Source organism: Diplotaxodon limnothrissa, linkage group LG10 (assembly GCF_057381915.1).
Source record: "Diplotaxodon limnothrissa isolate DT_005_m linkage group LG10, D_limnothrissa_male_GT1.1, whole genome shotgun sequence".
Classification (NCBI taxonomy): domain Eukaryota; kingdom Metazoa; phylum Chordata; class Actinopteri; order Cichliformes; family Cichlidae; genus Diplotaxodon; species Diplotaxodon limnothrissa.
In genome coordinates this window covers 32,603,163-32,625,700 of record NC_140605.1, presented here as the reverse complement: position 1 = coordinate 32,625,700, position 22,538 = coordinate 32,603,163, and the positions used below count along the sequence as shown (strand labels likewise).

The window sequence follows — 22,538 nt, the reverse complement described above, 5'->3', positions numbered from 1 at the left end:
GTGTTGTGAGTGCATCATTGAGAGATGGAATGAACTAGAAAGAGAAATATGGCTTTCTGTCGCTGAAATCTTGAAACTGGTTTGACATTCAAGACAGAGTATAATAGAAGAGAAAGGATTCATTTGATATAATCTTCAAATGCCACCATTCGTCGCTCTTTGAAAGTTAGTTTTTGTCGTTAGACCAAAGTGAAAGCGTTTCGTAAGTCGTGTGCTTTTATTTTGAAACTCTCACCCGGATGTCCCGGCTGGTGGGGTATTAGAGTTAGCTTAAAAGCAGCTCGCTCCTCGAGTCAGAGCGAAAGTTGTCTCCGCTTGGAAAAGTGGTGAGACGGGACCCTGCTGTTCGCACCGCCGTTGCTTCGCGCGCTTTCTCCCGCAGAGATGAGGCGGAAGGAGAAGAGGCTGCTGCAGTTCGCCGGGCTGCTCATAGCGGCTCTGTTATTCCTCCCTAACGTCGGGTTGTGGTCTTTGTACAGGGACCGAGTGTTTGACAACTCTCTCTACACAGTGGATGCACCGATACAGGTAAGAGAAGCTCGGCTTTAACGCTCCCCGTGTCACGCAGGGGTGCTAAGACTTTAAAGGCAGTCTTAAAAAACATACATGCATCGTGTTTCCTCACTGTGTCCACTTGTTCTCGGTTTAAAAGACAAGCAGGGAGACGGTATAGCCTCGGTTTATTCTCGTTGAGACTGGGACATCTGAAACAAAGAACACACTCTCATACAGGAGACTTTTAAACTACAGAAAACGCGTAAGAATTCACTTCAAGTAAGGAAAATATGTAATCCAATCTTCCGTATATGTTGTAAAATCAGGATCAGGTTCAGGATAATGTAGTGAGACGTGAAACACAGTGTAGCACAGTGTTGCTTAAGGTAGCCGTCATTCACTCAAAATAGTAAGACGTGCAGTAGAATTTGCAGAAGAGTGAGATTACAAAGCAACCCTCGCCTTACTTTAAAGCCTTGTAAAGTGTGGACAGAGCGTAGCTTCAGTAGACTGGTTGAGAAAGGGAAATCTGAAACAGAGAAAATATTCATATAGGCGACTTTAAAAGTGGGAAATATGAAAAAAAGAAAACTAGAAAACTATTGAGAATATCCACAAGACACATTCTTTTACCACTATCTAAAAAAGAAACATAGAATAAAGAAACCCATGTGTTCCCAGGTTCAGCACCATGGAGAGCGTACAAGCGTTGCTCAGGTTCAGCACCATGGACAGAGCCAAGGCACCTAAAGGATCGCAAGACAAAGTTTGTTGGGTGTTAGGACGATTTCAGCACTATTGCTTTATTTCAACACATTAAACAATGAGATGTGTAACAGTCTGGCATTCAAAGTTAATCATCTTCACTGTCTGGATATTGATTGTTTTTCTGTGCTTAGCTTGGTTTTAGTGTAGTGGAACTGAGAGTTTTCTTTATGATGAACAAATGTAGATGCTTTCATTGTGGGATTATACGTGCTTCAGCATGAGCTTCCTGGCAGTCAGCTTTGAATCCCTCATTATTGATTAATATTAAGGAACTAATTTGTTGGCATGTCATGTGAAGAATAATAAGGAGCATCTACCAGATCGTAAAATTATATTCATGACTATTCTTTCTGATTGGTGAAAGTGCTTTGTCTTTTAAAACCATGATGATCCTGGTTGCTGTAGTGTCTGTACTGTACTCTATTTAAAAAAAAATGCAATATTTATTTTACTAAGGCTTCCACACCTGAGAGGCAGGGTACAAAAATAAAATAAAATAATAAAGGTATGCGGCTGGCGTGAGGCATCTGCTTGACATTTCAGGCACTTCCATTACAATTCAGCATTGTTGTAAAGTTATAAACATGGAGGATGTTGTAAATTTAAAAACTGTTTTTCACTCTTATTTGACATTGAGGTGCCTTTATTTGAGAATCATATGTAGAAGGCATGTATCGAGTGAAGAGCACAGCAACACTGGCTTCCTGCCCGTCAGTCATTGGCAAACGCTTCGATGCGCCTCACCTCTAATAAGAGAGACAAGACGAATGTTTATGCAGCAAGCTTCCAGTAGTGTCAAGGAGGTTCTCTTTTTCTTTCTTGTAAATTATAAAATGAAAACAGAGGAAGGCTGCTAATGCTCATACTGCTGACAGGCTTTTGGAATTTAAAATCAGTCCAATGAAATTTTTGGCTCGAATTAATTTTCTCTTGATTGGTAGTCCTTTAAGTGAGAAGAAGTGGCTGTCATAAAAAAAGCTTCAACATTGCAAATTCATTTAAAACTTTTTCATAGTATTTAGACTCAACATATCCAGCGTCTCTGTACATAATACTTTGACAAAACCATTCATTCCTTGATGTGTGAGAAGAAAAGCCACATGTTCAGCGTCAAATTTACACTGAACGCATGAAATGTTTTTTTTTTTCTTTAACATTCCCTCAGTGATGAAGATATATCAGCTCAGTTTCTCTGAGGGATTAAACAACATTCAAAACCATGAAGTAAAAATGACCACTTAAGCATGATTTATGTGTAGATTTGTGGAAATCCAGCCTGCGTTAATGTTTTTGATGTTTTTGCATTCAGTCATCAGTGTAAGGTGCCCAATCACAGCTTTCCTGTTATTGATGCTTGCATTGATTTCTGTTCCATTCCCACTGTTGCAATGGAGTAGATGAGAGCCAGTGATTAGAATTGATCATCTACTGCCTGACGTATTCAGTTCCCTTTGACTGAACAGAGAAATCTACCTCTTGGGCTGTAGCCAGTGCCAATTATGAAAATTTGAAGTTCACATAGTAGATGTAAAACTGAGCAAGTTCCCCCTTTTTTTTTTAGCATTAAAAACACTTGTTTACTGTCTGGCTCTAAAAAGAGTTTGGCCTGTCTGCATATTTTCCCCTTCATAAGAACTCTGACTGGTGTGAATTTTATAACTCATCCACCTGGATGCTGCAGTGCGGGCTGTGGCTCATTTTACCGATAGCCGTCCCGATACATGAATGAATAAACTGGATGTTTCTGCCACGTCTGTGCTGTTGGTACCTGTTGAAGCCTTTTAATGTACTTATCTGTCTCATATTATAGTCAAAGAAATCTGAGCTTCAGTTTTACTCAATGAAAATTTATTATTTTATTAGTTTGCAAAAATGATCAGTAGGTCATCTGCATTGTGCCTATGCGTTTTGTAGATGCAGCATGACTTTTGTCTTCACAAAACAACATGTCAGGGGCAAAACTGCTAATTCAAAACTAGTGGGTGATCTCACAGTAGCACAGTCCATTTTATATAGTGCCTATGACAGAAAAGGCTTCCTTTCCATTTTTCAATTTAACAGCTAAACAGTAGGGGAAATATTAGGGCTACTGAAGATTAAAATAATAATAATAACATGAGTTATAACCCTGAATTTTAGAGATTCAAGTTGTAAACTTATGAAAATAATTACTTAAGAAAAAAAATTGAGTTTTTATTTTTCACTCAAGGATTCATATGCTGAACTTAGTAAATACGGCTTTTACTTAGTAACCTCCCAGTGACTGAACACAGAGAGCCAGACCCCTATTTCAATAAGGAGAGATCACGTGGAAGAATTGAACATTATTGATTGAGATAGAGGAATTAATGTATTTGGCGATTAGACTCCAATAACCCATCTTGGAAGAACAAAATTGCAATGTGCGTTTGCATACATAAGATTTTCTGGAGGAGGACAGACATTTGTTTAGAATTCTTAAAGATGTCGAAGCAAGCTCCTTTAAGTAATTACTTTGGTGTTCCTCCACCTCCAACGGATGCGCACATGCGGACCACTTATGTGCACCCCTGTATATAAACATCCATGACACCTTTCATGTTTCTACACCTTATAACGGCAATACAAAATGAAATATATTAATCACACGTTCTGTACATAAATATTCCGTACATAAATATCAATATCAATGTGCTTTCCTAATCGTGTCTCCGTGGGAAAAAAAAAGAAAAAAAAAGAATTTAATTTAAGGGATCTCCAAAAGTTGATTCTGTTCATCTGGACGTAGCGTTTTGTGGGAGAAACGTTTCGTCACTCATTCACGTGACTTCTTCAGTCTCAGCTGACTGCAGGTTTCCCCAACCTTAGAAACAGTACATTTGCATAATGACTGAAACCAGCCCACTGAGGAACAATGGGCTGGGAGGTCAGTTCCTTAATCTTAATTATGCAAATTCTCATGACCATTGATCAACAACCACTGATCAATGGCCATGAGTACCATTCACAGAGAGTTGGGGAATGGCTGCAATCACAGCATTGTAATTTAAGGGAATTCCTGACTTATAAAATATATTCATCTAAGGAAAATGTAATATGCAACTATGTAAGCAACAAGTTAATGGGGAATATTTGTGCATTAATATAGTGTGGTAAAAACCAGCTACGTCAAATCTCCAAGTCAAAGCCCTATATTCCACATTGAAAAGCTTATCCATGCCTTCATTACTTCGAGACTGGTCTATTGCAATTCTCTGTACATGGGCCTCCAATTCTCTCTCTCCTCCAGCATTTGCAATTAGTTCAAAATGCCACAGCACGCCTCTTAACTGGTGCCCAGTTACCCAGCAGACCTTCTCGACGTGTATAGCCCCAAGAGAATGCTCAGATCCTCTAACCAACTGCTCTTAGTGCAACAAAGGCCCCGACGAAAGACTAGAGGGGACCGAGCTTTCGCACCCAAACTCTGGAATAATCTTCCTATCAATGTCCGCATATCAGATTCCATTCAGTCGTTTAAATCATGCTTAAAAACTCACCTGTTCCAGCTAGCTTTTGATGCAAATTAGTTTGGACTTCCACCTGGTCTCCAGTTGTGCTATGTAACTGTAACTATAATTGTTTTTAACTTGTTTTGTTGCCTTTGTTTTAATCTGCTTTGCTACCTTGTGTGAAGCACTTTGATGGACACTGTCCTTTTAAAATGTGCTATAGAAATAAAATATTGATTGATATTGATTTGCAATTTTTATGTAATTTAGGTATATGAATCTCTTTGTGGTGGTTTTTGTCAAAATGTATTTCCTCTGTAAAAAAAAAAAAAAAAAAAATCATATCATGCTGCGAGAACATCAACATCAGAACAATAATGCTGTCTGATTTACTCACTTGTGCTGCGTTCATGTCATGTGGGATTGAAGTTAGAGATGGAAAAGCTTGTCATTTGCCACTTAGATGAATTTACAACATCAGGAAACTTAAGAGGTTTGTGCAGTTATAGATTTGGTAGTGTGAATGTTAAACAACACCCTGAATACGCAGGGAGGCGCATAAAGTGTTAATTTTGCATTTAATTCCCTTCATCAGGGATTTTAGTTAATATGAGCTGTCTTATTGTTTTTCTTTTTATGCATTTGATGTATTGGAGCTCAGAAAAATCTGAGTCATCGATCACGCTCGCTGTTGTGAATTAGGAAGCCAGTTTACTCCCACTTGACATAAAGTGCCATTATTTCTGTATCATGTGTACTGAAAGGCATGGACTGAGCGAAAAGGAGGGAGACAAACGGGTTAGGCTGCCAGCACATCATCATCCAACCCTAACATTTATCTTATTTTAACCTCTAATGGCACAGAAACTCCTTTACACTGTTGGAAACCGGCTGCAAACATTCATCTTGTCTTCTGTTTGTTTCTTGTAAACTTTTAATAGCTAAAGACAAATGGAACAAAAAACAAATAAGGGCAAAAGGAAGGAACAATATGTGTGTCTGTGCTCGGCGTCTGAGTGCTCCCTGTGGGCTGTTATGGCTTCACTGAAGTAGATAAAAATCAATACTCTAATCCCATTCAGGCTTTTCCCACATAAGTCTTGTTAGAGACGTTTGTAGCTGATATTTTCTTCCCCTTGTTGGTTTCTGTCTGCTTCACTTGTCGACTACACATCGCTTAAACCATCAGAATGAGATCAGAGTGTATTCAATACAAAAAGGGTGAGCCACATTCTCATTCATAACCAATCTGTCCCACGGATGTATTAGTTATAACAGGATATAAATGAACAACATTTACATTTATTGTTTTTTTTTCTTAGATGGATTTACCCAGGGAGCCGGACATAGAAGGCTTTTCTGGTGCTATGTCCTCATTTGCACTTTTTCATATCCACATTTTTGCATTTCTGCTTGACCCTCAGTCATGAAACCGTAAAGAGTAACAAAACATCATTTGGGAATTCTCAAACCACTACCCGGACCCAGGACTCATTTCCACAATTTATGTGTAGATTCAGTCACAGCTATAATATCTCAAACTGGTACAATTAAAGCCAACAGTCTTTCCACAGCTTTGCACCACCAAGGTTAAGGATTTCCACTTAAGGAGCATGCCTTACATTTGATTTACACTGAACAGAAAATTACTGACATGCTTACTGTGGGTCTTCTTCCCTTATTTTTATCTCTTAGTCAGTTCGTAACCTCTCAAACCCTTGCTTATTATTCGCTTGAAAATATCCCAGAATTTTGTCAATAACAACCGAAAGTAAAAATGTAAGGTAAAAAATGGACAACCTTGGGCTCTGTCACTGAAAGACACTTGGGGAAGCTGAGGCACACTGATGTGACTTAACCTAAAAATTCTCAACACTGACTCTGAAAACATTTTTTTTTTTGCGATATGTTGATTTTTATTCCCTATAGATTTGGTTGTCAATGCAGTAATATGTAGCCTGTTCTTATTTACTAGTTTAGTAGTGAAGAGTGGGCAGGAAAGAGGGGAAGAGAGAGCGGGAGAGGGCATGTAGCAAAGGGCTGCTACATTTCAGCCATGTAACATGTGGTCTCCTGCTTCATCAGTGACCTAAACTGATACATGAGAACCTGAGTGGTTTTCAAGGAGAATGAGGCAAACTCTTCCAAACTGGGATGTAAGCAATATGTTTAAATGCAATATGAATGCAGTGTGAACGAATGCTCTGTGTTTGAACCGTCAGCCCTACTTTCACCGAGCGCTGAATAAGACTAATCACTTAATGCGACTGAAAGCTTTGGCTGCACCTGTTGTTCCGCACTTCAGCACTTTGTCTATGCTTTGTTGCGTAGCGTTGAATTTTCATTTTATTACTATGCTGAAAAAGTTTTATTCTGAAAAGAAACAAAAAAATCCACTGTTTGATTTAAAAACAAAATGGCCTTGAGATAACTGTACTCACCAGTGTGGCTAAATGCCTTTCAGCAGCACAGTGACAGCTCTTTCTATTAAACCAATTGATTTGCTCCTCTTAACCATACCGAGCATTGATCGCTGTAGTGAAGGAAGGAACAACCTGTCTCTGTGTTCTCTGCTCAAAAAAGAGAACCCAGCATGACTGTGGCCCTGCAAATCAGCCTAAGTCGATGCTTCTAATGGGGCAGATAGAGAGCATGTGGGATTAGGGAAGCCAGTGCAAATCACATCTGTTTCTTTAGTTAGTGGCAGCAAAGCTGAAAGGCAACATGCAAAGCAAAGTTACTCATCTGTAGTGCGAGTTCTGCTGACGGGGTGATATTTAGGATGGTGTGGAATGGAGGACTGCAGGGTTGCCACTGCAGCTGATGGTCATCTAACGTTGAGCTTCATAACCAAAGACAAAGAGGTTCAGTTTATTGTGACATTTTAATTGAACCTGAGCTCAGTCATTACTGCAGATGTGCTATGCATCCATGAAAATAATTTTCTTTCTTTATCAGTGTAACACTTCGCGTATTTCAGGAAAGTTGATGCATGTGTCATTCCTTATTTATTGCTGAATTATTGCTTGTTTCCTCTGTGATATGAAACATCACAGATTCCAGTTTGTAGTGAGAACGGAGTTACGGACTCACCTCAGTGATTATTTAAGCTTTAATGTAGTGGAAATTCTTCAGTTGTTGTTGAACATTCATTTGTTTTCTCACCTGGAGGCAAACATGCTCACCATTTTAGTGTACTTCTGAAGCTTAGTGCTGTTCTGTGCTTGGGGGCTGATACTGGGGCCTTTCTGCCAGCTTTGCCTCTGGCTATAGATGTGACAGGAAGCTGCTCTTTGAGCTTGCAGCACCAGAAATTCTGTGCGGTGACCATTAAGTACTGCTTCTTTGCTGCTTTCGTCTCCCTCAGACATTTTAATAAGGAGCTTATATGAACAGCTGATGTGAATTCACACAACAACCAGTGAAGGCTGCAATCCCAGCATTTCCAGCATATTATGCAGGGTGTATTTTTGTGGTATTTGTCTTGTAGTTTTTCAAAAACTAACGGGTTTTGAAATAACCGAAACCATTGGAAATAAATACAGTTTAGTTCATCCTGTTAAAAATAACAAACGACATTAAATTATCTTTTATTGTTTGTACCTTATATCACCCGGAGATGATGTTTCTTGTGATTTGGATTTACATATATAAAACTGAATTGATTACTCATTGAATTACTTTTAACCACTGTTTTGTAAAGTAGTGGTTAGCCTTGCCATCCCACTACACCAAGATCAAGGGTTTGAATCCAGAGCGGGCTAGTGGATACCTTTTTGTGTACAGTTTTTATATTCTTTCTGTGCCTATGTGGGTTCTCTCTAGTTATGTCTCATGTTAGGCCTCAGTTACACAGGCCTAGATGACCTGCTGGCAATCTCTGGTTGTTAGGGAAAAATGTGTCTAATCCTTGGTGAGTGATTGGTGGCTGTCCCTGGGTGGAACTGGTTACACCCAGGGACCTGCAGCGTTGATTTGGCCCAGAGTTCCATCTGCTTACAGCAGAATGGAAGCAAGCACTGGAACAAGCAAATACCTTTTAGCAGTAGTTTATGCATAAAATATATTAACTTGCTCAGTAGTATTAAGAGCAGTTTAAAATCAGATATCTGAAATGTTTACCAGCTGGATCTGTCAGCAGCTTACATTAACATCCTTTAAGCTGTGTGGGGAAAACACTGCATTCAGCTCTTTGGTGATATCAGAACAGTTTTAAACTGTTTCTTAATGAGGGCTATGGAAGTTCTTTTTCTGTGTACAAATATCCAGCTGACGTTGTATCTTAGTTTGAATCTCCTAGTGTGTCCTTTTTCTGTTCTTTGTTGCATTGTAATATGAAACATGAGCCGATACAAACTCTACACACTGAAATAAGTAGTAGACAATACAGGCAGACTCCTGTGGTGATTGGAAATGTAATTCTACAATGAGTCTGTTGTTTTAAGGCTTTCTTACAGCCTACAGTATGTCCATTTAGCCACGATAATATTTGTGAGATAAGGCTCTGATAATGAGAAAAATAACTGTTCTTTGCAAACGAAGCCATCGACTGAAGCACTTTTTGAAAGAGTAAAGTAAGTCCCTGCCAATTTTTCCATGTTACTTTTGGGAAAAACAACAAACCTTTGTCTACATTCCACATATTTTCATCTTTGATTTCTCTCTGATTTGACCAAAGAAAGGAGCACAAGACTTTATTTGGTCTTCATGTTGCTTGGTGGGAGCAGCAGGCGGTCCAAAAAAATTCTGTAAGACCAGTGTTTGCGTCGTAATCCATCAATATCTAAGCAGAAAGTTTGAAACCACAGGAAGCAGAGAACTCCAGGAGTTCTGGCCTCTCTGTGGTCCTCTGCCTGCTCTCTCCATCTCAGCAGGACTTTGGATAATGACTCCTTTTGGGAGATAATGGACTGTGCAGTGGCCTTGCTGAGCTCCTCTGCAAGGGGAGTTTGGAGTGCCTCGCTGCAGGGATCACTGTCGGGAGGTCCTCTGCCTCAAGCTCATGTCTAGCTCAGATGAGACAGAGAGCAGAAGCCTTGAAGGATTTGCATGTGAGTCACAATGAGGTTAATCAGCCAGAAGCATAGTCTAGATCTTTTGCAACTTACCTGAAATAGCAGAGTACGATTTTGTAACTATGGCTCTCAGGACTCAAGTAACATAACAGTATTACTCAGTGGATACCTGAAGTGTTGCTCAAAGTGTTGTTTAAAAGCTGTGAGTTTTGTAGAGTGTGTTAGCTGGCAAAGAAAAAAACAAGCACAAAGATACTTTATACACAGAATCACGACCCATTAATTACCTTTGGTACTTCTGATTGTACAGTTCTACGATTGTAAGATGGAAATGGATTTTTAAGTGAATAGAGAAGTTGCGCTTTCTTAGAAGATGGAAAAAGGGATTTTGACCCTCTAGCTCAGATCAACTTGTCTGTCAAATGCCTAAATATGATGGAGGAGAAGAAGAGGGTAAAGCAAAACATGAAAAGCAGGTAATTGTATCACATGAGGGGAGTATTGACCTCGCACATTGAATTGCCAGCACTGTTTTTTATCAGATGCACTGCTCAGCTGGTAATACTTTATTTTTCTTAATGCCAGACAAAAGCAGTCCGATAGCGTTTATCTGTCTTTCATTTTCCCGCTGACTGTTTGTTTAGAACAGATCAGAAAGTGGTAGAAAATCAGCAAACAATCTGTTTTCAAGTTGGAGGAAGAACATTTTTTGAGCAAGTCCAAGAGACTCTGGTAATGATGGTAATCTTGAGCCATCTTATGAAAAAGGAAGCATAAAGCTTATAATAAAACTAGGAACCACTTTTGATATTTATAATCTTTATTACTAGAGGGACATGAAAATACCTGAAAGCCTGAATATAGCCTGAAGTTTGTGACATTGGAGGAGGCCATTTTTGTCATGGTCCTGGGTCGTTGACCCAGCGTTTTGTGTTTTGTGATTGTTTTCCTCTGTTCTAGTTATTCTGTGCCCTCCCCCCTTGTGTCTGGTTCGGGTTCTAGATTTCCTGTTTTGTTCTGAAAGTCTGTGTCTGTTGTCATTGTGTTCAGCTTGTCTCCTCCGGTCCTCATGTGTATTAGGTTCAGCTGTTCTTCCCTCCTGTGTGTGATTACCTGATTACCTTGTGTGTATGTATATTTAGTGGGTGTCGGTCTGTGTTCATTGTCGGCTCGTCTGCATTTATCCGTGTAGCTCTGCGTTCTATGGTGTTCCTGTCTCTGCGTCTGTCACGGTCTCGCTGGCAGACCGTGGGGATGTGGGGAAAGGAGGACCCAAAATGCAGGACTCTACAGTGCAACAGTGTTTATTTACAGTGGTGACAATCCAAACAACAATAAATCCCCCCGTGCGATCCCAACTCCCGTTCCGTGTCTTCTCCTTTATCCCGTGCTCTGTGCTCTGTCTCCGTTCCCTGTGTACTCTCCGTGTGCTGCCTCCTGGTCGCCACAATTCCTCCTGAGGAAACACGCATACAAAAGGCAGCCGTGAGTACAAAACCTAACAGTAGACTTGCACTAACCTTGCACATGGATTAAAGACTGACGGGAAGTCACTCAACGATCCAGCGTCGAGGAGCTCTCAGCCACACTGTTTTGAAGCTCCTCTGACGAGGCTTGATCGGCGCCAGGTGTGTGTGGATTCCTGGGTGGAACCGGTCAGCTGGCAGGGCCACACCCACCAGGCCTAAAAGTGCCTGCCACGACCGCACCCTCACATACACAAGCACACACCCCCTAAACACCTGACAGTACACCAACACGGAAAAACAGGACAGCAGACACAACCATAATAACAACAACCACAATAATGATAATAATAATAATAATAATAACTACAATAGTAGTCCACACTGCTCACGGACCCCGAATCCCTGGAACTGGGTCCGTGACAGCGTCTCTCTGCCCATCGCCCCTTTTGTATGGTCTCAGGTTTGTCAGTTAGTTCTCCCAGTTTAGGTTTCTTCAGTTGTTTTGTCATACCTCACTGCCTGTTTCTGCCACTACCACTTTGTAAATAAACATCATTCGTATCATCAGTCACTGCTGCATTTTGGGTCCTCCTTTTCCTCCACACCACACGGCTCACTCCGCCAGCCGTGACAATTTTCCCCCAAACTCAAAGGTTTAACCTCAGTTCACACACGATTGTACTAGTCTTTCTGACTCGTCTTTTTCTTTCTTTCTTTTTTTACTTTTGCACAAAAAACTGAAAATGGTAACAATATAAATTGCCCTCTGGGAGGAAGTCGGTTATATTTTTTTGGATAGATAGCAACTATAGCATGAAAACATTCATCTTGCACCTAATATTTGCTGCTTACAAAGTATTTTTCCCATGTTTGTGGGTAAACATTATTCAAGTTCATAATTTCTTAATATTCCTCTAAACTGTATGCATTTGTGACAGGGAACAAAGATGGAGGAAGCTGGTTCTGAGTCATTCAAACACAGTCACAGAGTTAAGTGTCTCTGATGGTGAAGTCAGACAAAAACTCACTTCCCTTCCATTTCTATGTTTAGCGGGGCTAGACATACGCTTGGAGTTGTATATTGATTTGCCTCCTTCCTGTGCTTTTTGTGCAGCTGGGTTTGATCGCAGGGCTCTCCAGTGTCTAGCCAGAGGTAGGAAGGTGAGATTGAGGTCTCGCTCAGGGACTGCTTGTTTATGTTCTTGTTTTATATAATAACAAAATAACCAGCTGCAGGAAGACCTTTAAAGCTATACTTTTTGATACTGGTTTCTCCTAAACATAGTAGCTGGAAGTCGTTATATTGTCTTTTACAACTGAGATGTATTATATGTATGTTTGCCTTTCTAACTAATTTAAACAATAAAGCACAATGTATATTTCCAAAACGAATGAATGCTATCATGAAGTATGAAATATATTTCAGAATGCTTGTTCAGGACAAATACATCCACTGTGGGAACCAGACTGTGAATTTTTAAGAGTAAATAAAGTAAAATAAGTGGCTGTTGGGTGTTGTGGACGTTTTCCATTAAATAAAGCCTGCAGACGAGCGGTGAGCAGTAGCTAAGACTCATTAATCAAAACACAAAGAAGAGAAAAACCAAGCTTGGTGGAGAGCCTGCATGACCGCGGGGCAGACGGTCAGCAGAGTCTTCCTGAGCCTAACATGGTTCTCAGTTAAATACCTTCTCCAGGAACAAAAGGCAGTACACAGCTGTTTCACACCTTAAGGTTCACACTCCCTTGCTACCTCCCAGAGTCCTCAAAGAGACAAAAGACTCTTCCTGGGGAGTGGTCTGCTTCCCCCAACTTCCTTACTACACCCCCACCATTTGTCTTGCAGTATGAGTGTGAAATATGTTTAAATCCAGTAGCACCAAGGCATCATACAATAAAATAATGTGATTAATACATAAATAAAATAAATTCCTATACATGGGCTTTAGAAAACTTACCTCCAGCAAACCAGACTATGTTTCTCTAGACTGAATGCCTATCATTTGTTAACTTCTGGTACAGTCACTGTATATGTGGCTTAAGTCTTCATGTTCTGTGTGCTGATCATTGTTGACAAATATATAACTTAAATCAAAAAAAGAAAAATCATCATCAGATTATATGGATTAGTTTGCGTTTCAACACTTTTATTTATTTATTCCCGCTCAGGCCGACATTCCAATATTTAACCAAGCTCACAGCTTCCAATACCAAAACTCTTACCCCTTTTCCTGCTGATTCGGTTTCAGTAGACATGTTCTTTATGTTCTTACACAGATCTCTGTAGTGATGTAGTGTGTCTGTCTGACTAACACATTGATTAGTTATCATCCTACAACACTGGCCAGCAGCAGTGATGATGGTGAACTTCTGCCCTGGACATTCAACTTTAGATCCATTTATTTTCAGCACAGATTTCTATTTAAAGCAAACTTGGAAACACGAGAGACACAGTCAACAGCCAGAGAAGTAGTTTTCAATTACATTAGGCATTTTTTCAATGGTGCGACAAAAAAAATATCTTAGGTCGCACCAGTGCCACCAACTGTTTGAGTAACGAAAAAAAAAGTCTCTGCAACTCTCAAAGTCTCCGTGTGGTCAACAACAGCCACACATTATGCCCCTATTGTGGTGTAAACCAATCAGAGATAATCAGGGGCGGGACCTCTCTGATTGGTCATGGTCCAGATATTCATGTAGTGCGTCTGTACATTTGAAAGTGCAGGCGGATAGAGAGCGGTGAGTAGCTTGAATAAAGCGATATCGATTCATTAAATCCTGAATCGACTTTTAAATATAAATGTATTTTGCCAGAATCTCAGGTTAAAGCTCATAAAACAATTTCAACGACCACCAAACAGCAAATGAGAGCAGATAAATGGATTCCACACAAAGATGTAAACACAGAGCGTGGACCTGATGCATCGGAATCAGCTTTCTCACTCAACGGCACGTAGACGGACACGGTGTCGGGGCTGAAAGCTGACAGCTCACTGATTCTGATGCACCAGGTCGGCGCTGTGTGTACGTCTTTTTTGCGTTAGATTCTGCGCTGCAGGTTTTGTCTCTCTCCAACCAAAATTCACTGAACCACCAGCAAAAGAAGCAGCAAACTACGCATCTCAAACCTCTGTTTTCTGCATTATTCATTCGCTTATAACCCACCAGTCTACCGCTGTTTACAGCGCGGTCAGCCGCTGTCCTTTTTTTTTTTTTTTTTTTTTTTTTTCTTAAATGACCTCGGACAAAGCCTAATTTCTGCTGTTCAATACTGAAGAAAACTTTTTAAAATTATGCAAAATTGCAGAATATTTTGAAGGTTATCTGTTATATAAAAAGCCAGGCCAGGAAAATCTCCTTCATGTTTTTCTGTGTTTTATTCTCAGTTACTTTGACACAAAGCATCTGCTGTGATGCTCACAATTCTGATGAAGTCTCACAAGTGTCAGTACTGTTAAATGATCAGAATTATAATATTTCTGACTGTCTGAGGCAAAATTGAATCAAATCGGGACCTTGTGAATCAGAATCGAATGGATTATAGAAATCAGTGATGACACCCAGCCCTAGTGAGTAGCCTAGGCCCGACATAAGTGGATGTAGCTATGGGTAATGAGAAAAGATGAAAAGAACCATTGATAAGTTTTTCATTAAGGCCTGATCCGTCCGAAATTCATAGCCAGTGCTCTGACACGGAGCCATCAGTCTTTGAACGCTTAAAAAGTACAGTGTATCCAGAAAACATATTATATGTCGTGATAAATGCACCGCCCAAGTGTCCCCTCTCTCCACTGCCTTTCAGCGGCAGGCAGCAGCAAACAGGTCGTCAGAGGAGGCTGAGATGATGATTACGTTTAACATTGTCTACAATATTGCCAAAGCACTTTAAGCACAAGCACAAGATTGTTAGTTAATCATTGTCTGTACGGACAGCAATTTTCCGCCCCCAAAGAAGTGCACATGTAAAACTGCGATGTTAAGCGATGCGGTTGAAAGATTTGGGTGCGTCTAACTTTTGTGCTGGTGCGCCTGCAGCTGTGTCAGAAAGTTAGTGTAGAGCCCTGTTAGGGAACTGAAATGAACTTAAATCTGTAATAAAATTTGCCAGCTGCAGCTACAATTTCAAAATGTGTTGTTTGTTCTGAAAACCTGTCCGATATAATCTGTTGGAAATTATTTATCTGGAGTTCAGGGAGATATTGCCAATTCTTAGCAAGGTCTAACTGCCAAGCTCTTAAAAAGCCATTAGAAATAACAGTGGTTTTAAGATAGTGGTGGTGATACTGTATTTTTTATTTTATTTTTTAGACACAGACAGCAAACCTGTGTTTGTGTTCAAACCTATGGTGAGTTTAGAATCACTAATAAACGCAGCCCCTACGTATGTCTTTGGACTGTGTCAGGAAGGCAGAGAACCCACGCAGACACAGGGAGAACATGCGAGACTAATTCTAAGCATCTGGACTGTCACTGTCAAGATGTCACATGTTCTGCAAAGACTCACCTAAGCATGTTTTATATTCTTCTGGTGAAGTTGTGTGGCACAGGGCCGAAACATTTCTGCAGAGAAACACGTGACAGAACAAAATGCCACTGATGGTCTGAAGTGAGGTCGCATGTACTTTCTAAACTTTCTATTAAAACACAGTGGAAAACTTTGCGAATCAAAAGGTCTGGCACAAGAGATTTGAATGTCAAGGTTCATTTTATTATTATTTTTATCAGCTGTAACGGTTGTTGCTCTGAATGCTGTCTTCCTCAAGAGCACCGTGGTAGGTCTTATCTGAATAAACCTCACGGGTATTGTTTGTATTACTTTCAGTATGCCAGTTTCTATATCAGTACATATTCTGGGCTGTTATGTCGTATGACTGCAGAGAAGAGGGTAAAATTAATGTCGGCACTGTTTCTTGGCAGAAGTGGACATTAAATCAAAACATTGTACCAAATTTGATTTTCTTTTTTTAAAGGGCAAATACAAAGAACCCTGTTGTTGTTTACATTATAATGTAATATTGGCTCTCTCACCAGAAAGCTGTCAAGAAAGTAAGAACAGCTTGACTGGAGTCTTGTGTTGTACGCGTGGTGGTTAGTTTAAATAAATCCTGATTTAAAAACATCTAAAATGTATGCATACAATGACAGTTTCAACGTCCTCGAGTGGAAGTTTGCTTCTGTTAGCTGTCATGTTGGTCATTTGGTCATTCTTTTACAGTCTCTTATTTTCCACTCAGTCACCACATTTATGTCATAGGACACTTCAGCCCATTTGTAATGGTGACCTCAGACACGAGACTCAAATAGATTGGATTATCAGTTTAATAGAGAGATTCTGAGGTCACTCTGGGTAGCTGGTCTGACTCTGGAAGAGAGGAGAGAGCTATTAGTACAAGAAGTCCAAACAGGGAGATTCTACAAGGAAAGTCCAGTTGGTGAGTGAGAGTGCGGTGAGGGAGAGGTCACTGACTTGTTTTTCCACACATTAGGAGTACATTAGAGGGTCACCATAATCCATGTTTCAGCCACAGGATCTCACATTAGAAATAGAGGAAGACACGGGAGTTAACACAGGCAGTTAGAACGTTCTCAGAGAAATATAAAGCTCAGGTCCTTCTGGACTCGGGCAGAAACTGCAAAATGACAACAAACCAGTGCAGGACTAGGAGAGGTTTTTTTAAAAATAAAGTAACCAGTGATGAGAAAAGGTTGGAACATTGTCTAAAGTTGTTCTGCTGCATAAATCAAATGGACTTTGTGCTAAGGAGCTGGCAGGTCAAAGCCAGTTTCCTTTCTGGTTTGACTGAGTTAAACTGTTCTGACATGCACCCCCACTGGGTAATGTCTAAATAAGTGCAAGGCTGCATTGCATGTGTGGTAATGACTTAACTGTGTTTGGGAAGCATACAGCACTGTTTGAAGTGCTGTATGTAAGAGATACACGATGAAGAGAGCAGTGCAGTATGTGAAATAGCTTACTTTCTTCCCCTCTCTTAACAAAAATGTGAATTTTGGCCTAAAAAGAACAGTTTTTTTTACTTGGCTACGTGTTAGTGCTATGGTTAATCCAGTGGTCGATTGCTACTTTATACTGCACCTTGAATAATTATGTGTTAGAAAGTGCAGAAAAGTATTTGTGCCAGTGTGAACCTCATCTCTGTGATGATAGCCATCAGAAACAGTAGCAGCAGCACACACAGCAGGGAGGCAGCGAAAACTCGGAGAAGAATAAAGACAGCTGTGTTTACTGTTTTTCTTTTTGAACAGAGCTACTTATAGCAGCTTGTATGAGACGGCTGCAGTTGATGCGTTTGATGCTAAAAAATACAACTGAACTGAATCTTTTTCAACTGTTGGCGTGGGCAAGCAAAGGTCAGAAATCCCTGTGGGTTGTGTTTAGTTACTTAGCAGCAGGTGAGGCGCTGTGAGACACAAGAGAGTTCTGGTTGGGTTTACTTGAATCTTTAGAAAACAGCTACATGTCTGATTTCAGTGTGTTGTGACTGGACGTTGTGTTGTCATAAATATAAGGATTAAAAACATGTAATTTAGGAGCCTTGGGATGAATAAAGCTCAGAAACTGGTTGGTTTTGGTGAAGAAGGATTTAATTTTGTAGTTGGCAATAAAAATATTGATGATACATCAAGCATTGTAACCGTATTCTATCAGAATTATTATATATAGTTATAAATTGTGACTTAATTGTTTTTAATTGACTTTTAATTGTAAAGATTAATGTACGTACTTTGCTATTGTAGAATGATACAACCTATTTAATTGTAGCGTGTTGCATTTGTTGTAAAACCTTCAGCGGTAATTGTTTGGCATCATCATCATCATCATCATCATCATCATCATCATCATCATCATCATCATCATCATCATCATCATCATCATCATCATATACAGAATGATGGTGATTTTCAACTGAACCATATTCAATTGAAATGAAATAAATTGAAATGTGTGCACCTTTATTGTGGGAAGGCAATGGATATTCCACTAGAAAGCTGGGTTAATGTGGTGTCCAGTTCCATTTCCTGCATTATTGTGTTGAGTGATTACGACAGCTTTTCTGGGATTTAAATTCCCTCGGCTGTTTGTTCTTTGCGTGGTCCTCTGCATCTGCTTCTGGAGTGCACGTGCAGGTGTGAGAAAGCGGTAGATATGGGAAGAAATGGAGCAAGAAGAAATAGATTTTTTTTTTCTTTTTTAAATTCCTTTCTGTCTTTTTGTTTATCTCAATCAGCTTCTCACCCACATCTTGTCTCTTATTTTGCATGTGTTTATGTGGTGTGCCTGGGCTGAGGCTGAGAAAAACAGCATAACACCTAGGCAAAGTCACACTAAGATTCTCGCAGAGACTCAGATTACAAAAGTTTCTCATTCTCCTTGTCTTGTTTTTCAAGGTCTTGTTAGAGCAGAAAGCCCCAGTGGAATATCACGCCGACGTGTGCTGAAATTTTAATCAAAAGGAAATGGGGCAGCGCAGTGTCGCTTCCTTTCAGTGGGAAACACACAGATGGACTCTAACTGCCTGTCAGGTCCTGGCACGACACACTGGGAGAAAATATGAACCAAAAAAGAGGAATGAGGATGGAGTTTGAGACAATTAGAAAAGTTAATGCGAGGTTTTAGCTGGCAGCTCCAAATCGATGCTAAATAAATTAATTTAGTGATGTGCTCCATCATTAACTTCAGCTGGAAGGAGGCGATGGTGTCTTTAATTCAACAACCTCATTGCAAAAACAATCAGGTTGCGGGTTTTTCAACAGTGATTCCACCAGACATTGCCAGATTCAACTATGGCTAAGACCATCTTCATTAGCATGATTTGGACCTATATTTTCATCACGAGTAGGGCTGCACGATTTTGCATAAAATGAGAATCACGATTTTTTTTTGGCTTAGAATTGAGATCACGATTCTCTCACGATTTTCTTTTCCAGTATAAATATTTATAGCGCTTATTAACTGCACATCAACTTCGTAACAGTTGAAACTGAACATAAAAACAATAAATGTCTCACGTTTTGTTGTTGCCGCAAAATGTTGTACTGCTTGAAATTCCGTCTCCACTGTTGCTCGACACTGCGTGTATAGAGCAGGTAGTGCAACAATAGAAAAATAGTCGTGGGACGGCATTGTGTAGCGTTTGTCTAGGATGTTGATCATTTTCCTAAATCCCTCGTTTTGCACAGTGTTGATGGGAGCCATATCTTTGGTCAGGTAAGTGATAGCCTCCGTAATTTCTTCGTGCCTGCGGGAGTTCGACGGGTATAGGGAAGCGCTGTATAAGGTTCCCGTTATTGATGTTTGGGTGGTTGACCGGGACGGATTTTCTCCTGTCACTTTCTCGTCTTCCCTGACGTGCTCTCCGTTGTTTTTCCCCTGCTAATTTTAGCATCACACAGCACAGCTTCTGTATCACGTGGTATAAGGCTCCGCCCTTTTCATTTGTTGAGCAGGAAGAGTGAGCGCTTGTTTTCATGCAGATTACGTCCCGGATCAAAATGCGGTACAGTCGTCGTTTTTTTTCTTTTTCTTTTTCTTTTTTTTTTTTTTTAAATCGTTGTCATTTGGAAATGAGATCGCACATAAGTATGAATCGAGATCGCGATTTTCTAACGATTAATCGTGCAGCCCTAATCACAAGTATTAAATTTAAGAGAGAATACAGTTTACTGGGAACTATCATGCTTCAAATATTTACTGTCTCAAATAATGCTTGAAGGACAAGGCAGTGTTTAACAGTAGCTCCAGTAGTTTTCTTTGGTTTGGCAGGTTTCTCTTTAGCTTGTGTTTAGCTTTTTCTGTATTATTGTTGGTTGGCCGAATTCTGGCTTTAGCAGCACGTTTCACTTTGCCTGCAATTTGCAGTTCTATTTGCATTCACACTTAAATCTCAGCTGTACATTCACTGAATGCTTAATTAGGCATTGCAGATGGGTTGGTCACATCTCATAATGTGCAGTCTGATATAACATTGCTACAAACCACACCCTCAATAAAAAAGACTAAGGAAACAGGTATTATAAAAAAATGAATAGCTCTCTAACAGTGTCACTAAAAACCATAGTTTATTATCATTGTAAAAGCACATGAAATGACTGAGCTGTTGCATTAAATTGAAGCTTTACAGTCATTTAATTTTAGAACTGAAGAGTTCAGCTGTCAAGTCTGTACACAAATAAAGGAATTGGTAATCTTGTGGTCGATATTTAGTCTCGTTGGTCTAATGTATGAGACCCCTTCTTGTGTATTTCACAGAATGTCATATGTTAACAGTATTTTCACTCCCACTCATAATTCCTTTAACTTCTTGAGAAAAAGTTGAGATTAGTCTCTCGTCGTTAGTGTGTAAACTTTGATAAAATGACGTTTTGGAAGAGACAGATGCCTCTCACTAATGCCATAACCTTATGCGTCCAGCTCAGCCGCCAACGGACACCTTGTGGGTGAATGACTCATGCGACCGGCTTTGAGAAAACAGCCCTAATTGATGCCCGAGGAAAGAGAACAGTTGAAAACAGTTAACTTGAAAACCTTCCCTGAGGTTTTTCCACCTGTCATCACCACAAGTTGGAGAACTTCAGTGACAATAAATGATAAATAAGCTTTTATGTAGTGCTTTTCTAGTCTAATCGACCACTCAATGTGCATGACACTACAAGCCATATTTAGATGGAAATTCATACACTCAATTCATACAATATTGCATTAAGGGCAGTCTTTGGCTTTCAGTACCTTGCCCAAGGACACTTTGATACGTTGGCTGTAGAAGCCAGGACTCAAACCACTGGCCTTTCAATTAGTAGATGACCCGATTTTTCCCTGTCTCACAGCCGGCCAAGTTCAACTCCTAATCAGGTTCCCAGCGCCAAGAGCATGAATCATAATGATTTTGGTAACTAATTTTTTTTCCCTAACAATCTGAGTCTGGCATTAAGGATGATCAAACATGTATTTGGGGTCAGAGAGTCATATTTAGTCATGACCTTTGTAATCATCTGGGCTTTTGTCTAAATTGGTCCATCCACTGTGATTATATACTTTGTTTAAAAATGGTGTTGTAAAATTGCATACTATATTACATTTTTGGGATAAATTATTAAAGTATACTTACTGAAATACAGAGGATATTGGCTGATTGGCTGACTGTGTTAACACTGAGCAGAAGAGCAAAGAGGAAATAAACGAACAGCTGTACATTCATCATCGTTGTTTGTCTGACTCTGCTGTGGTATCAGCTAACAGCCTGGTTAATAATACTCCATGCAGTCAGACTTATCATTTGTATTAACAACAATTCACTAATTGCATCCTCCCACGGAGCTAATTGATTAACTATTGTGCTGTGATCCTGTAATATCTCGAGACACTGAGAAGTCATTTCTAACGCGGGAAGAATTTTGTAAATGGCTGTTTTTTGCATTTTAATTCTGTGTAGAAAATAATGGCTTATGGTGATAAGAGTGTGCGTGTGTGATGACAGGAAAACTGAATGTCATTTTCTGTGTTATACAAATAAAAAGCACATCCCCCTCCCCCTCCTCTTTTTATAAAGCCCCAGCTGTCAGCAGTTGTCTTTCCTTTAAGAAGGAAAGACAACAGGAAGGCTGGCGAGATATAAAAAGCGTGAATTAACCATATATTGTATTTAAGCAGTTTTTGATACCAATATTACTGTTTAACATCCAATAAAGTGAACATCCTTTGCACTCTTCCTCTAATATCAGTTGCACTGCGTCTATATTTAAGAAAGCACTCGGTTTTCTATGGAAACATATCAACATAATGACAACAATAAAATGCTTCAGCAAGCTTTCTTGAATGACGTTCATTTGGAATACTTGTGTAATGATTTTGAGGAAAGATCCATCATTGGAGCCATTTGTAAGTGATAAAAACTTGACATCCACATGGTAAGTTTAGCTGAAAAGTTGTGACGCAAGTCTTAAAGGCTTTTATGTTTTTTTGTACCACTGCAGTGGTTGAACCAGCTGCGTAAGGTCACTCAGGTGGGACTTGACGGTGTGCGGCGGATCGACTGGCACGACTACGAGGCAATAAGGAGAGATGCTGCACGCATGGGTAGGTACAAACTTTTTGCTGATGCTGCTGTTTTTCAGAACATCTGCTCTGTTTTAGCAGAAGGCCACACACACATACACTAAAACTCTAAAGTTGTGCTGCTTTTCTCTTAATTCCCTCGAAGTGGATTTCTCACTCATTCTCAGAACCAGTGCGAATCAATGCTCTAAGTGCTGTTCTGAGTTCATTATTAAACACAGTTAATCTTGTACAACAAGACCTCGAGTGG

The 22,538-nt window shown here is 39.9% G+C and overlaps 1 protein-coding gene across 3 annotated transcripts in view; it reads left to right on the top strand.

Moving 5' to 3' along the window:
* The first annotated feature begins 384 nt into the window (after nt 1-384).
* Nucleotides 385-22,538, top strand: part of LOC146624750 (polypeptide N-acetylgalactosaminyltransferase 10-like) — a 91,611-nt gene continuing 69,457 nt past the window's right edge. The window contains exons 1-4 of one of the 3 annotated variants that reach the window (XM_085364114.1): nt 385-528; nt 7,940-7,953; nt 17,655-17,664; nt 22,219-22,309. In XM_085364114.1, the coding sequence (XP_085220240.1) occupies nt 385-528; nt 7,940-7,953; nt 17,655-17,664; nt 22,219-22,309 (259 nt within the window). Of the gene's footprint in view, nt 529-7,939; nt 7,954-17,654; nt 17,665-19,514; nt 19,530-22,206; nt 22,310-22,538 lie in introns of all 3 variants that reach the window. The other 2 variants (XM_085364113.1, XM_085364112.1) reach the window with 2 other exon arrangements.